The sequence below is a fragment of the Phragmites australis genome, chromosome 7 (genome assembly GCF_958298935.1).
Source record: "Phragmites australis chromosome 7, lpPhrAust1.1, whole genome shotgun sequence".
NCBI lineage: Eukaryota > Viridiplantae > Streptophyta > Magnoliopsida > Poales > Poaceae > Phragmites > Phragmites australis.
In genome coordinates, this window is record NC_084927.1 from 17,998,787 (window position 1) to 18,013,501 (window position 14,715).

At 40.5% G+C, this 14,715-nt stretch overlaps 1 protein-coding gene across 1 annotated transcript; it reads left to right on the forward strand.

Moving 5' to 3' along the window:
- Positions 1-862: 862 nt before the first annotated feature.
- Positions 863-2,998, forward strand: LOC133924073 (uncharacterized protein At3g27210-like). Its single transcript, XM_062369447.1, has 3 exons — positions 863-1,419; positions 2,329-2,409; positions 2,495-2,998. Exons 1-3 carry the CDS (start codon positions 1,269-1,271, stop codon positions 2,791-2,793), a joined length of 531 nt encoding a protein of 176 aa, XP_062225431.1. The 5' UTR covers positions 863-1,268; the 3' UTR covers positions 2,794-2,998.
- The last annotated feature ends 11,717 nt before the right edge of the window (positions 2,999-14,715 follow it).

A 14,715-nucleotide genomic window follows, 5' to 3' on the forward strand; every position in this document is an offset into this window, starting at 1 on the left:
CAGAGTTAAAAGAGATCATACATGCAAAAACAGACGCCATGGCTGACGAAGCATGATCAAGATTCGAGAAACTTGACTGCAGATTCAAGAAGCATGATCAAGATCAGGGGTTCCTTAGTCCTTACTGACAAGTCATGACAAAGAAATCAATCCAAGTCACCGGATGAATTTGCACTCCTTTGGTGAATGGCGGTCTGGGCCTCTGCAGGAGTGGAGGAGAGGGCAGGGGAATTGCCGGTCGGCTGGTGGAGGCAGGGTGCGGGCGTGCGGTGTCTGGCGGCGGTCGACAAGGTGTGGCGAGCGTGGAGTGTTCCTATGTCTCGTCATTTGCAACTCTACGTGTGGCGTGTGCCACATACTTCAGTCAGCTTAATGAAGGAAATGCTAGGGTTAGTAATGGCCAATGGGTTAGGCTAGGGTCCAGGAAGTATTGGACCGGACCAATATTGCATATCGAGTATATTTGTGGATACCTATGGATAGACTAAAAAAATGTGTCTGACCCGATGTTTCGAGGTGCTCAACCCATGGTATTCGTGGGTATAAAATCAGATCCATACCCGCGCCCATGAGACATGGTAAGTACGGGTAGGATTACCATTCCTAGAAAATTATCTTTTATGTGGAAGGATAATATCATTATTCATTGTGTTCCTTAATATCCGGATTTCTACTAATCCAAAATTGACCTTGGTCAATGAACGGATGAGATTCAAAATATCGCCAGGAGCTTGTCTGATCAGATTGACAGAAATCATGGTGCACCCATCTATTTTACTTCTACCGGCCCTGCTTCCTGCCCTTGGCCGGACCCACGCACGTCGACGCGCCATCGCGCCATCGAGCGGGACACGGCGCCAGCCATGGTCCGACGTACCACACTATACCACGCCACGATCCTCCACCAAAACCACGCGCTCCTCCTCCGCCTCCCCCGACTTCGATTCCTTCCTTCCACAGCTGTTGTGGCAGCGCACGCGGCAACGGCAACGCGTCCCATCAATCTCACACCACCGTAACCCCCCAATCCCCTCGTCTCCTCCTCCTCTTTCCTTCTTCGATCCCGCACCCTCTCCCCTTCTCTCTCTGTCGCCATGGCGCGGTTTGGAACCTTCTTGCTCCAGCCTGCTTCGCCGCCGCCTTCCTCTGCGCGCTGAGCGCACGCCATCTGGCCTACTCCACAAGGAGGAGGAGGAGGTACCGGTGGCGCAGTGGTGCCTCTCTCTTTCTCTCTCAAGATTTCAATCCGCAAAGGGCGCCGCGGCGACATGAGGCTCCGGATCGTCGGCAAGAAACCCTTCTCCAACAGCAAGGCGGGCGCCGACGGCAGCCGCGCCGTTCCTGTCTCCGCTGCCACAGACGCGGATGGCGCCGGGGCGCTGAACGTCGCAGGGCCAGATCGCAACGGCACGGAGAACGGTATGCTCTCGTATCGTATGATCTTGATGCGTCGTTAATGGACTCTAGCATTGAATTGTAGGAAATGTGTGGAGCACCAATAGATATCCGTGGATTTCTGCGTTAGCTCACTTGATTAATGGATTTGAATGATTGCGTCCTGCACCTAACATGTGGTAGGAAAATGCAGCATATATTCCGAATCAAAGCATCGAAATCTCAAGGAACTTACGGGTCTCAGGAATTCAGAAGTGTTTGCGTCGTCTGAATGAATGGTGTCCTGATGCGAACTTTATTTTGATTTTTATAATTTGGCGATGCGGTACGATTTGGTTTGTCAATTTGAGGACGGAGAACTTTATTTCTTAGAATGAATGCGTCTTATAGTACAGCAGGGATTAAATGTGTGGTGTTCTGAATATTAGGAGTAATTAGTGGACAATATGCATGCATACATAAGAAACATCAATGTTCAAATATACTCTTCAATTATATTCTAATCAATAACAGAGATCTTATTTCCGTTAGAAAAAAAAACATAGACCTTTTAATACTTCAGATTTACCAAAAACAATATTCTGTGGAAATTAGAAATTCAATCATCTGTACAGTGATTTTGCATAAAAAAAATGCTTTCCACTTTTTCTGATGAAGTGGAACCCACAATCTAGAAGGCAATTAGTTCTTTGTGTTTGCAATTTTTCTTCTATTTTTAATGTTACCATCTGTAGCAACAGTTCTTGTATTTGTACAACGCACTTACTGTAAGTTATAATTGAAATTATAGTTGTAAGACATTACTCTCGATCAAACAAGACATTACTCGGCGTCTGTTTCAACTGCAACTGTTCTTGGCTTTGATATATGCATATATGAGACAAAACCGTGCATAAATTTGTTGTATTAATATACGCCTGTTCACTGTGCCAGGAACACAAGATGAGTCATTCTTTGAGGCAAGGCCCTGGTTAGATTCCGACAGCGAAGATGATTTTTACAGCGTGAGAGGAGGTAAAAACTGAACTAGATACATGCATATTAGTGCAATCGAAGTTAATTTATGCATTTTTGACATGTTTTAATATTGGCTCTGAAGATTTCACTCCATCAAGAGGCAGCACCCCAGATCATCAGAGACTAACATCGTTCAGTGGGCGGATGCCGGTCGACAGATCAAAGCCTTCTCTGATCCAAAAGAAGCAGAGACTTCTTGAGCTTCTCCAGGAGAAGCAGCACTATGATGACGAGGATGACAGAGTCACCGATGTCGGTAGCGATTTGGAGAACAGTGCTGTTCATGCTGAAGAAAACCTGAAACCTTCTTGCAAAAGGGAGAAAGTGAAGAAGTCATCAAAGCCAGGCTGCTTCCCGAGCTTAATTTGGAAGCACAAGTGAAGTAGCCTTGTGATATCGAATTATGATTTCGTAAAAAAGAAGTTTCTAAGGCCGCAAGGGTGCGGATACATATATTTTCCTTTTCTTTTCTGAAATGCCAAAACTAGGACATGGAAAGGAGGTTTTCAGTGGCGTGTTATGCTGTATCAAAAAGTAAAGGAAAGATAATATAGGGTAAGAATATACATGATTGCTTTCTCTTCTATTGTTAATCATATCCGTCAGGTCATGATCTGACTATGTTTGCTTGGCCATCAACGTACTTACGGTTGCCATGTCGAATGATTCTTATTGTAGAAGAAAAACCTTCTTTGGCCACCCTCTGATTTCTCATATCAAGAATCGAATTTATTAAATTTGCTTTGTTTCGAATAAGTTGCATTTGGAATTTTTTTAATTTCCTTTTAGTTGCTAATTTAATGTAAGAACTGCAATCAAAGTCCCTTTCACGAGTTTCTGTCTTAAATAAGGAGGAGCATCTGGAGTTTCCCCCCTCCTCTCTCTATCAGTATTATCTGGTATTTTACATGATCTTTACCCTTAAGTAGCATAAAAACTAAAAAAAAAAGCTTGGATACTAGCCCAAATTAAACAGGATGATCACAATATGGAGATTCGGTGTATATTTTATTTTTATCGAAAAGGGAAAAGAGTTAAACATGTGCAACTTCTACCATTAGAAAATAGCACAACACGTTGACATAGAGAATTCTAAAGGTGATTGATCTGGTGAGAACACTAATACTAATATCGGATCATCCGGTGGGTACAAACTCAGAAACTAGCTGTTGGAAAGGCTTTCTGCAACTAGAAAATGAGAATATGACCTTCCACGACGGCACTCATAGCCTCTATGAACACCGGACATTCCGATGTGCCTTCAAATCTATCACCGGATCTTTTGATGAGTTATGTTGAGCCATACAAACCTTTACAGTCTCTCTGTGTAAAATATTCCGGTGCATTCATCCAGTGTTCATTCCATTCACATCGGACCATCCGGTGAATTAAACCTTCTCTTCTTTTCTACGGAAATGCTCTAGTGCAACTATCTCTGTGATCACCGGACTATCTATTGAGTTGATCTTCATTCTTCAGCACTTGCAGTTGCCTCTGCAAGAAATGCTCCAGTGCTATACTTCGGTATGCACAAACCAAGCGCCGGACTTTCCGGTGGGTTGATCTTCAGTCTTCTGCACTTGTATCTTTCTGTACAGAAAATACTCCAGTGTTACTTAGTGCAGATCACCGGACTAGCCGGTGAGGTTCTCAGCCTTCTCCCATTTGTCATAAATACTCCAGTGAGTTCAACAAACAGAGCACCGGACCATCCGGTGAGGCTATCAGCCTCTATGCACAAAGCTCCGACGCGTGCAAACTCTTCTCACCAGACCTTTCGGTGAGGTCAATTCTCCCGGGACTTCTCCAATTCAATCAAACTTTATTCCAGTTGCGGCGGCTTTTTGATGTATTGCATCCATAAGACCTACTAACATATATTCTTGACAAACATGTTAGTCTCAATGACTATGTTGTCATTAATTACCAAAATCACAATCATAGCCTAATAGCGTAATTCTGCTACAATCTCCCTCTTTTTAGTGATTGATGACAACACAACCAAAACAAGTGACAAATAATAATTGGTACCAATTGTAAGAGCACAAAGCCTTACCATATTACTTAGATGCATGTTCATACTATTTAGTCCCCCTATGTTGTGGCTCCGTCTTTCTCCATTACCACTATCTCCCTTGATCAACTCATGCAAGAGCTTCTCCACATGTGTCAACCTAGGTGCCTCATGTTGCTTCTTGTATCTTCTTCTTCTCCCTTTTTGCTAACTTCAACATTCCTAGACATCTTATATCTTGCTTCTTGCTTTGGTCATGAAACTTCTCCCCCTTTATCAACAATCTCAAAAAAAGCTACAAACATATGTTGAATTCGAGGAAGATCATTAGAGCACATGTGAGAGAGCTTCATAAACTATGATCCAAAGAAATGATACCAATTGAAAATATATACCAATTATAAGGTTATAATTCATGATACCAATTGTAAAGATATGAGACATTGATATCAATTAAAAAAGAACGAACAAGGATCATAATTCATGAAACTAACATGATATAATCTAAACTCTCCCTTTATATGTGCATATATATAATAAGATCCACTTGTGAATACCACTTATAGAAATATAATAATATATGCATATCTAGACAACAAGTAGAGATATGCATATCTAGACAACAAGTAAAGGTAGAAAGTTTAAGTCATATTATGCATGTAGGTAGCTTAAAAGTAGAAATGAATTGACAATGATACCAATTGAAGCATTTTAGCATTGCATACCTCTATGGAGTGTTGATTTCTCCATAAAACTACAAAAGATACATTTAGCAATACATGTTAGTCTCAAAATCACAATCCATAAGATATACTCCTCCTATATGTGTGTATACAAGTTTTGAATACTTACGAGACATATACACTTGTTATTAATAACAATAGAGAGGGTACACTATGAATTGATTCATGGCACACATAAAAGATATCAATTGTAAAACTAATACCATGAAATGGACCTACAACTAATAAACCATGTAGGTTGCTCATAGGTTAAAGACAAACACAAGTAACCTACTACATGAAACCTACACTAGGCTTTGCAATAAATTGAAATATACACATGCAATCCTAGACAAGGCAAATGTGCTAGATGCAAAAAGAAATGAACTAAAGTCTAGCTACCATCTATCTCTTTTACCTTTGGATAGAGATTTGGGTATATGATAATCGTGGTCTTCATCAAAGGGCCAAACTTATGTACTTGGCTTCTTCAATTGAACCTTCACTTTATCTTGTGAGCCAAGTCTCCAAATCTCTGAGCCGACTTGTGCTTCAAGACTTCTTTGAAACCCAAACCGATTGGAGCCCCTTTATTTTGGTGATGACTTCCTTGGGCACCCAAAAGGGTTGGTTCCATCCTGGGTCCTTTCTCCCAACCATTTGTGCAACCACCTTGCCATTTTCCTTTTTCTTGAGCTTGTAGTGGTTGCTTTTGATCTTTGTCTTGTAGTTAGGCTTGGTGTAGATGTTGGAGGTCTTGTTGGAGAAGTTCATTGCTTTCTTCTTCTTCTTGGTCTACTTTTTGACTTGCTTACATTGAAAGGACTTGTGGCCTTCTTGATGACATTTGAAGCATGTCACGGTGGACCTCTCCGCAAGCTTCTTCACCACGGTTGCATAGTTATCTTGAGGAAGTTGGACATGGTTCTTGCCCTTTAATCTTGCTAAGTCCTTCTTGAGCTTTTCGACTTCTTGCTTGAGCTCATCATTTTCTTGCACAATGAGTTCATTAGATGGTTCTACAAGAACATTTTCAACACATATCTCATTGCAAAGAGGTCAGCTAGATAAATCAATTAAATCATCACAAGAAATACAAGCATCTACCTTAGAATTGAAATTAAATAGAGAGGTATATTGCTTCAAAGGGGCTTTAGATTGAGATTCAGTGCACTCAAATTTATCCTTAAACTCATCATGCTCCTTGTTTAGCAAATTAAATTTGCTCAATAATTTCTCATAATTAGAAACAAAAGTAGCATGGATATTATTGAGGGCATTGAATTTCTTAAGTTTCTTAGATTATTTCTTAAGGGCCCTTTGTTGCTCATTGATCAAATGAAGGAGTTCATCATAAGAAGGAATATCCTCATTGAATTCATCATCACTTACATCGCTATCCATACCTTTAGCCATAAGACTAAGTGTGATGACTTGCGCGATGACGACTTACGTGATGATGACCTTGCAGAAGAGCTTCTCTTGGAGGAGTGGGTGGTGAAGCTCTCCTCACTTTAGCTTGAATCTTCATCTTCACTCACCCATCTTTCCATGCTTGCAAATGCTTTGGCTCTTTCCCTTGTCTCCCTCTTGCTCTTGGTCTTCTTTTCCTTCTTGATGTGATCAGTTATTTTAACCAAGTCTTTTAAGGAGATTAGATGATCAATTTTGGCATTGATCATCTTGATATTCTTCTCTACTTATAACATGAGCTTGGCCATCTTGGGATCAATTTCTTCATCGCTTGATGTGCTTTGATCATCCTCTTCATAACTCTCTTCATCTTTATCTTCATCTCCATCATCTTCACTTGAGATTGACTCTTGCTCTTGCCTTCTCATCTTCGCCTTCATATGTGGGTATGATGCTTGCTTGCTTGTGAGAGTAAGGTTCTTGGTGTCGGATGAGGAAGAGACTTCTACCCCCATGTTCATGGTCATCTCATGGGCGGTGATCTTGTCGAGCACTTGACTTGGAGTCATCTTCTTGATGTCATTATTGTTGTAGATGATGGATACTATCAACTTGTACTTTGGAAGAAAAGCTTGAAGTATTTTCTCACCACTTGATCATCGTCAATTGGCGTCAAATCTAGCCTATTTATCTCATTGATAAGAATATTCAAACATGAGTACATGTTATTAGCATTTTTATGGGCAAATTGTTTGATGTTATTGAGCTTAGTAACAAGCATATGATATTTTTTATTGCGCACATCCTTTGTGCCTTCATGTATTTTAATCAGACTATTCCAAATATCATATGCATTGATGAGAGAATAAACATGATTAAATGCATCAAAATTTAAAGATGGTAAAATGATACTCTTCGCCAATACATCTAATTACCTCTCCTTGTTAGTGATGCGAGGTCTCATCCATTCCTCAATGACTCTCCAAACATCTAGACACTTGGCTTGCAAATAACAAGGTATTAGAATTTTTTAACAGGACAAATTAGTACCATCGAAAAGTAGAGCTCTATGGGTATCCATCCCAACCCCAAGTGTCACAACTCTAAGATGTTAAGCCTATCAAGAGTACGAGGCTCTGATACCAATTGTGAGGAACAATGACGTCCTAAGAGGGGGGGGGGGTGAATTAGGACACATAAAAACTATTCGGCTCCAAAAATATCACAAGATAAATCTATCTCAAATTCTATCTAAATGTGCTCTAGGTTTATCTAGTGTACCTACTCTACCACTTAAGAGGATTACAACCTACTTTAGCAAGATAAATTGCAAGTAAGTAAATACGGAAACGTAAATAGGCAAACTTACTCTAGGCCTATAAGCACTAAACACTCTCTAATCTTGTGCTTAATCGCCTTGGATGATCACTTTAAGGACTTTAGTGGCTTGGATATCTTCTCAAGTGTGTATGAGCTTCCTATAGACTCTAGCAGTATGCCACACCTTGAAATGACTGAGTGGAGGGGTATTTATAGCCTCAAACCCACCAACTAGCTATTTTTCTAATAGCTCAGAAAAGCTATAAACACCAGATGATCTGATGAGAACAGTAGTACTAACATCAAATCATCCGGTGAGTACAAACTTAGGATATAGTTGTTAGAATTCCACTCACAGCCTCTGTGAACACCGGATATTCCGATTTGCCTTCAAATCTATCATCGGACCTTCTCATGAGTTATCTTGAGCCATACGAGCCTTTGCAGTCTCTTTGTGTAAAATACTCTCGTGCATTCATCCGGTCTTCATTCCATTCACACCGGACCATCCGGTAGTTAAACCTTCTCTTCTTTTCCCTTGAAATGCTCCAGTGTAACTATCTCTGTGATCACCGGACTATCCGATAAGTTGATCTTCATTCTTCAGCACTTACAGTCCTCTCTGCAAGAAATGCTCCGGTGCTATACTCCGGTGTGCATAAACCAAGCACCGAACCTTTTGATGGGTTGATCTTCAGTCTTTTGCACTTGTATTCTTCTCTACAGAAAATACTCCGGTGTTACCCAATGCAGATCACCGAACTATCCGGTGAGGTCCTCAACCTTCTCCCTTTTGTCAGAAATACTTCGGTGAGTTCAACACAGAAAGCATCAAACTATCCGGTGAGGCTATCAGCCTCTGTGCACAAAGCTCCAGTGAGTGCAAACTCCTCTGCACTGGACTTTCTAATGAGGTCAATTCTCTTACGACTTCTCCAATTCAATCAAACTTTATTCTGGCTATAATGACTTCTTGATGTATTGCATCCATGAGACCTATTAACATATATTCTTGACAAACATATTAGTCCCAATGAATATGTTGTCATTAATCACCAAAATCATAATCATGGCCTAATGGGCCATTTTCGTAACAACGCGTCGACAAAGCACTTGCTTAAGGTGTAGGCAAGTGGGGAATCATGCTTTGAGAAACGTGCTAGGGTTTTGCGGTTTGGCCTCAAAACCATGGGAAGACTAGAGGTGTACGTGTCACCATCGTGAAGCTTGTATCGAGGAAAAGCTAAGTCATTAAGGCACCACGGCCGTCCGATGAATCGAGAAGAAAATAGATCAAAATACCCTCGGTGGTAGGTAGGAGTATACTACAAAAGAGTGGTATTTTGGTAAAAAGCTAGGAAACTTAGTGGTCAAGTTTTCTAGGCTTATAAATAGAAGGGTATGAATATAGGAAGAGATGAACCAGCCATTTTGAGCCCATTGTGCTATCCATATGAGAGCCTTATGCTAGGATTTTAAAGGATAGAAAGAGGAGTGCTTATCCTATGTATTAGGTAAAAACTTTGTCAGAAAAAATCTTTGTAAGCTGCCTAAAATAGGGTTGACCTCTATTGCAATAAAGTTTATTTTTCTTCATGTTATTGTGCTCACCTCCTTCTAGTTTCCCTCTATTGGTTCCATTATAAGTTTGCAAGTTTTTCGGTTTCCAGATTTGATTTTCATTCTGATTTTTGGGCTGAAATTTCAGCACTTTGTGAGGTCATTCTTCTTGTTGCTAGAAGCATAAAATTCACATACACACACTTATGTGATAGGATCTTAAATTTTCTTGTCTCTAGACAATCAACTTGGAGAGTTTCGTCGCTCGGTGTTTGTCTTTTCTTGTTTCTTTGCAAGTTGTGATCTTTTGAGTGCTAAGACACATGGGTTGATCTTAAATAGAACCTATGATTCATATATCATCCATGGAGTCGCATTGTCTCAATTTTCTCTTGTTAAAACTTCTCTCTATTTTTTCTTCCGCTTGAGTTTTGAGGTGCGTTGGATGATCTGAATAGGAGAAGGCCATTGATTTCGCAAGAAATTTATTGATGCGCCTATTTACCCCCCTCTAATCGCCAATATCGTTCCTGAAATAGTATCAGAGCTGGTTTGATTACTTGTTGACCTTTACCGGCTTTATAATCTATAGACAACAATGGAGAGAAGTGGAAAAATTCCGTTCTTCGATGGTCGAGATTTTTCGTACTAGAAGGTGCACATGAAGGTTTATCTCCTAAGCCAAGGAAGTGCAATATGAGAGATTATGGACTCCAACTATGTGATTTCTGTTGCTCGTTCTTCTCTAGTCCAGATTGAACAATATGAGACCAACAACAAGGCTCACAATATATTGTTCACTAGTCTGAGTTGTAATGAGTTGGACAGAGTTCAACACCTCTGTACTGCTCGTCAGATCCGGTCAACTCTTAGTGTCTTTCAGAGGGCACTAATCAGATTAAGGTCAGTGCCAAAGCACTTACAACCAAGAATACCAAATATTTATGCAAGGGCCTGATGAATCTTTGAATGTCGTGTTTGCTCATTTTGATGGAATTGTGAGCAACCTTAGATCCACTGGTGTTTTTCCCTACTCTGACCATGAGAGGGCGATTAAACTTCTCTATGCTCTTGACCGTAGCATATGGGAAGTCAAGATCTCGAGCATTGAAGAGTCACCAAGTTATGACATATTAACTTGTGATGAACTCTTCAGCAAGCTCAAGTCCACCTTGATAGCCAAGGTAGCTCAGATTGGCCTCAGGAATTCACTATCTCAGAACATGGCGTTTGTTTCCGGACCAAATGGTGGCAATCAGGTTGGAGCTAGCTTTTCTTGTGCTAACACCTCACCGAGTGATTTTTCTTTGTCTTCCTTGGTTTCTATCACAGAGGAGCAGGTGGATGAACTGGATGATGAAGATCTTGTTCTCATCGTGAAGAAGTTTACCCGCTTCTACAACAACATGAGAGACCGGAGGAGAGGGGGCTCCCCGTGCTTGTTTTAAGTGTGGTGATACCACTCACTTCAAGGCGAACTGCACCAAGCTCAAGAAGAGGGAGGACAGTGACCATGACTACTAAAAGCATAAGAAGAAGAATAAGAAGCCCTTCTTCTAGAAGAACCGCGATAAGATGGCCAAAAAGGCAGCCAAGATGGCTTCTAAGGCGTTTGTGATAAGCTATGTTAGTTTAATGGAAATATACTAGCTATGCAGATTGATCTAATGCCTTCTTCACAAAAAAGTTTTTTTGTGACGAACAACTTCTGCCAAATCAAGGCTCAATATTAGCATGACAATTCGATTGGATAGACGTACGTAGCGAGTAGGCTAATTGCCAAATAATATATGCTGTAATTGTAGGTAATAATAGCACTATCAGATTTAATTTAATTCCTAATATAGCATGAACAAAAATAGGTGTAAAAAATCAATATCCACTATTCTCCGACTAGCTTCGACTAGCCCTGACTGAATATGACTAGCCTCGAGTAGGATTCGACAAGTCCTAACAAGCCTCGACTAGAGCATGTCCTCGACAAGATATTCGACTAGGTACATGACCAGCAGATGTACTCGACTAGGTACTCTAGTAGGATTTACGTACATACCCGATGGCGACGTGAGATGCAGACGCACCCATGTTTTCGATGCACGACACAGTAGATGACGATGAAGATGAAGTAGTCGATGTAGAGGCCAGTGTGATGTCGATCTAGTAGGCGATGAAAAAGACGAAGTAGTCGAAGTAGATTGCGATGATGTAGAAGAAGCAAATCATGAGCAGTCGTGATGAGCGCTTTCCAAAAACCTTATTCACCCTCTCCCGGTGCAGAATCCCATGGGCTACGGGTTCCAAAGCCCTGCTCTCCCCTTCATCCGTGCACGCCGCTCAGTGGGATGAAGTAGACTACTTGCAATGGTGTAGCAGAGAGAAATTGGCAAAACCTTAATTGCGTGTATGCACCTCGCGTCTCACCTCTGTGCAGCGGCTAGCAAATATATATGGAGGGAGAGTCGCGTGGTTGAGACATACCACGATTAGAGTCGGTTATGCCACCACGATCGGAGTCTTGACCAACATGATTTTCATATATTTTTCCGTTTGCCCATGTAGCAAAAAGGAATAAAACGGCAAAAGGAAGTCGAACCATTCACGCAGGTGCCATGCGCCCGCGCCCTCCGCCCCCACCACCGCCCCGGTGAGCGAGCATGCGTGTGTGTTCTTCTAATCGTCTCATCCACACATGCTAAATAGGTGGAGGAGAGAAACTCTTTTAAGTTAGTCTCCATCCACATTGACTAGCAAGGTGGGACTAAAAAATAGACCTCCCTCATATGGCTGGGCCTTTGAGATTTATTTGAAATTATACATATATAATGGGCTAAGCCCATATATTCTAACAATCCCCCACCAAATCTCAAAGTCCCATGAATATTTGCCTTTTTCTCAATACTGTTTGATATACTAGTGTTTCAATAGAGATTGTTAAGTTGAACATTCACCTAGAACATCAAGGTACACTCATTCACAACTTGGACAATAAACTAAGCCTTGAATTGCAAGTCTTGTACAAACAAGTTTCACTTGAACTCATAACTGATATTTGGCTGCCAGTAGGCTACCCCACTGGTGGAGAAGTCATACTCCATGATCTCTTCATGAGTTTATTAGAGATCACCCAAGTCTCATAGACTGTGACCAACAGTCAGGCTCATAAATATGTGTTCTTTCAAGAATGCTTTGTAGGTTAGCATCTTCGCTAATTAAAGTAATCAGAACACATTAAGGCAATAGCCAACCTGCCTTACATATTTCGAGAGTCTTGCATCTTTACTCGAGTGGGTTGTGTGGTACTCTCCTTTAGTTAACCAATAGCTTGTTCTTTTTAGGTCCTAATTCATGGGATCTCCGATCGCATAGGTTGGGTTACCACTACTATATAACTTATATGGGTCTCAAACCCATCTCATTCGATGCACTCTAGTAGAAAAATAATTTGTACAGATGGGTCAAAAATCCTGTGCGGGACACTTTTGTCAACCATCTGTGGAAAAGAGTATATACAAATCAGATTTATACGGATAATTTTTGAATCGTCTGTACAAATCATTTGTACAGATGGCTAGTTATTAGAACCGTCTGTACTAAGTTTACTATAGCTAAAAAAAATCTAAAATTAAAATTTTCCTACCCACATCAGCCCCCTATATTATTATGTAGGCATGGTCACAAGTCACACGATTTTTCACGCGAAATATCACGAGTGCATTTTCTAGGAATCGAAACCGCAACCTCTAACCTCGCACGAACATTCCTTACCATCTCACCTATTGTTCATTGCTGACCATTGTATGAAAATAATCTACATAAGATATACGCTCAAAACGAGTGGGACACTATTAGTACAGACGGTTCTAAGTTTAGAACCATCTGTATTGTTCCTTTTTGTATAGACGGTTCTAATTTATAACCGTCTATACTGTTACTGTCAATAGTATAGACGGTTCTAGTTTAGAACCATCTGTATTGTTCCTTTTTGTGCAGACAGTTCTAATTTGAAACCGTATATACTATTACTTCCAATAGTACAAACGATTCTAAATTAGAACCGTCTATACAAAAAGGAACATTATAGACGGTTCTAAAGTAGAAATGTTAAGAACCATCTATACTATTAGTACAAATAGTTGTAGTTTGTAACCGTCTATACTGTAGCATCCCGCTTTGTTGCAACTACTCGTTGCCATTTTCTCAGACGGTTCTAGTTTGGAGCCGTCTATGGTACCCTTTGTACAGGCGGCTCCATAGATCTGATTGTACATGGGCGTCCCACTAAATACATTATGTAGTAGTAGAATTATCTATCACATTTTGTGATAGTCCCTTTGTAAATTGACATACCAGGTTTTTAGCCATTTGGATATAATCCAACACTATCAATCTGGAGTTTCTCAATTTCCTGATAGATTTCAATCTTCTCCTTACATGTCTTGAGGATTTCATATTGTCCTTAGAACTGTTCACTTTGACAATAACCGTTTGGTTAGTATCGGTTTATTGATCACTGGCAAATCCATCCAGAGCTCATGCATCTATTCTGCCTTAACAGTGGTTGTGTTTAACGCTGTGAGTTCTACTTCCATGGTAGACATCGTCAATATGGTCTGTTTGTAAGACCTCCATGAAATAGCAGCATCGCAAGAGTGAATACATATCCACTTCTGGACTTGATCCCATCAATATCAGATATCCAATTTGAATTACTATAAACCTCTAGTATATATGGATACCCAGTATAGTGAAGTCCAAAATTCATAGTACTGAGCAAGTAGCGCATGACTTGATCAAGCGTATGCCAATGATCATCACCTAGGTTAGAAGTAAACCGGCTTAATTTGCTCACAGCAAATAAGATGTCAGGCCTTGTAGAACTAGCTAGGTACATGAGTGATCTAATTATCTGGGAGTATCTCAGTTGATCCCTAGCAATTCTTTTATTCATTCGAAGTATTAAGCTAGGATCATAAGGTATTAGAGCGATCTTGGTGTACATGTAGCCAAAACGGCTCAAGATCTTTTCCACATAATGGGTTTGCGAAAGTGTAATTCCATTCTCACCTCTAATCAACTTAATGTTTAAGATCACATCAGCCTCTCCTAGATCTTTCATATTGAAATTTCTAGATAGATATGATTTGACCTCATTAATCACATCAAGATTTGTTCCAAAAATGAAGATGTTATCAACATACAGGCACAGAATAATTCCCTCACTCCCACCATGGCGATAATACACACATCTATCAGCTTCATTAACAACAAAGCCCA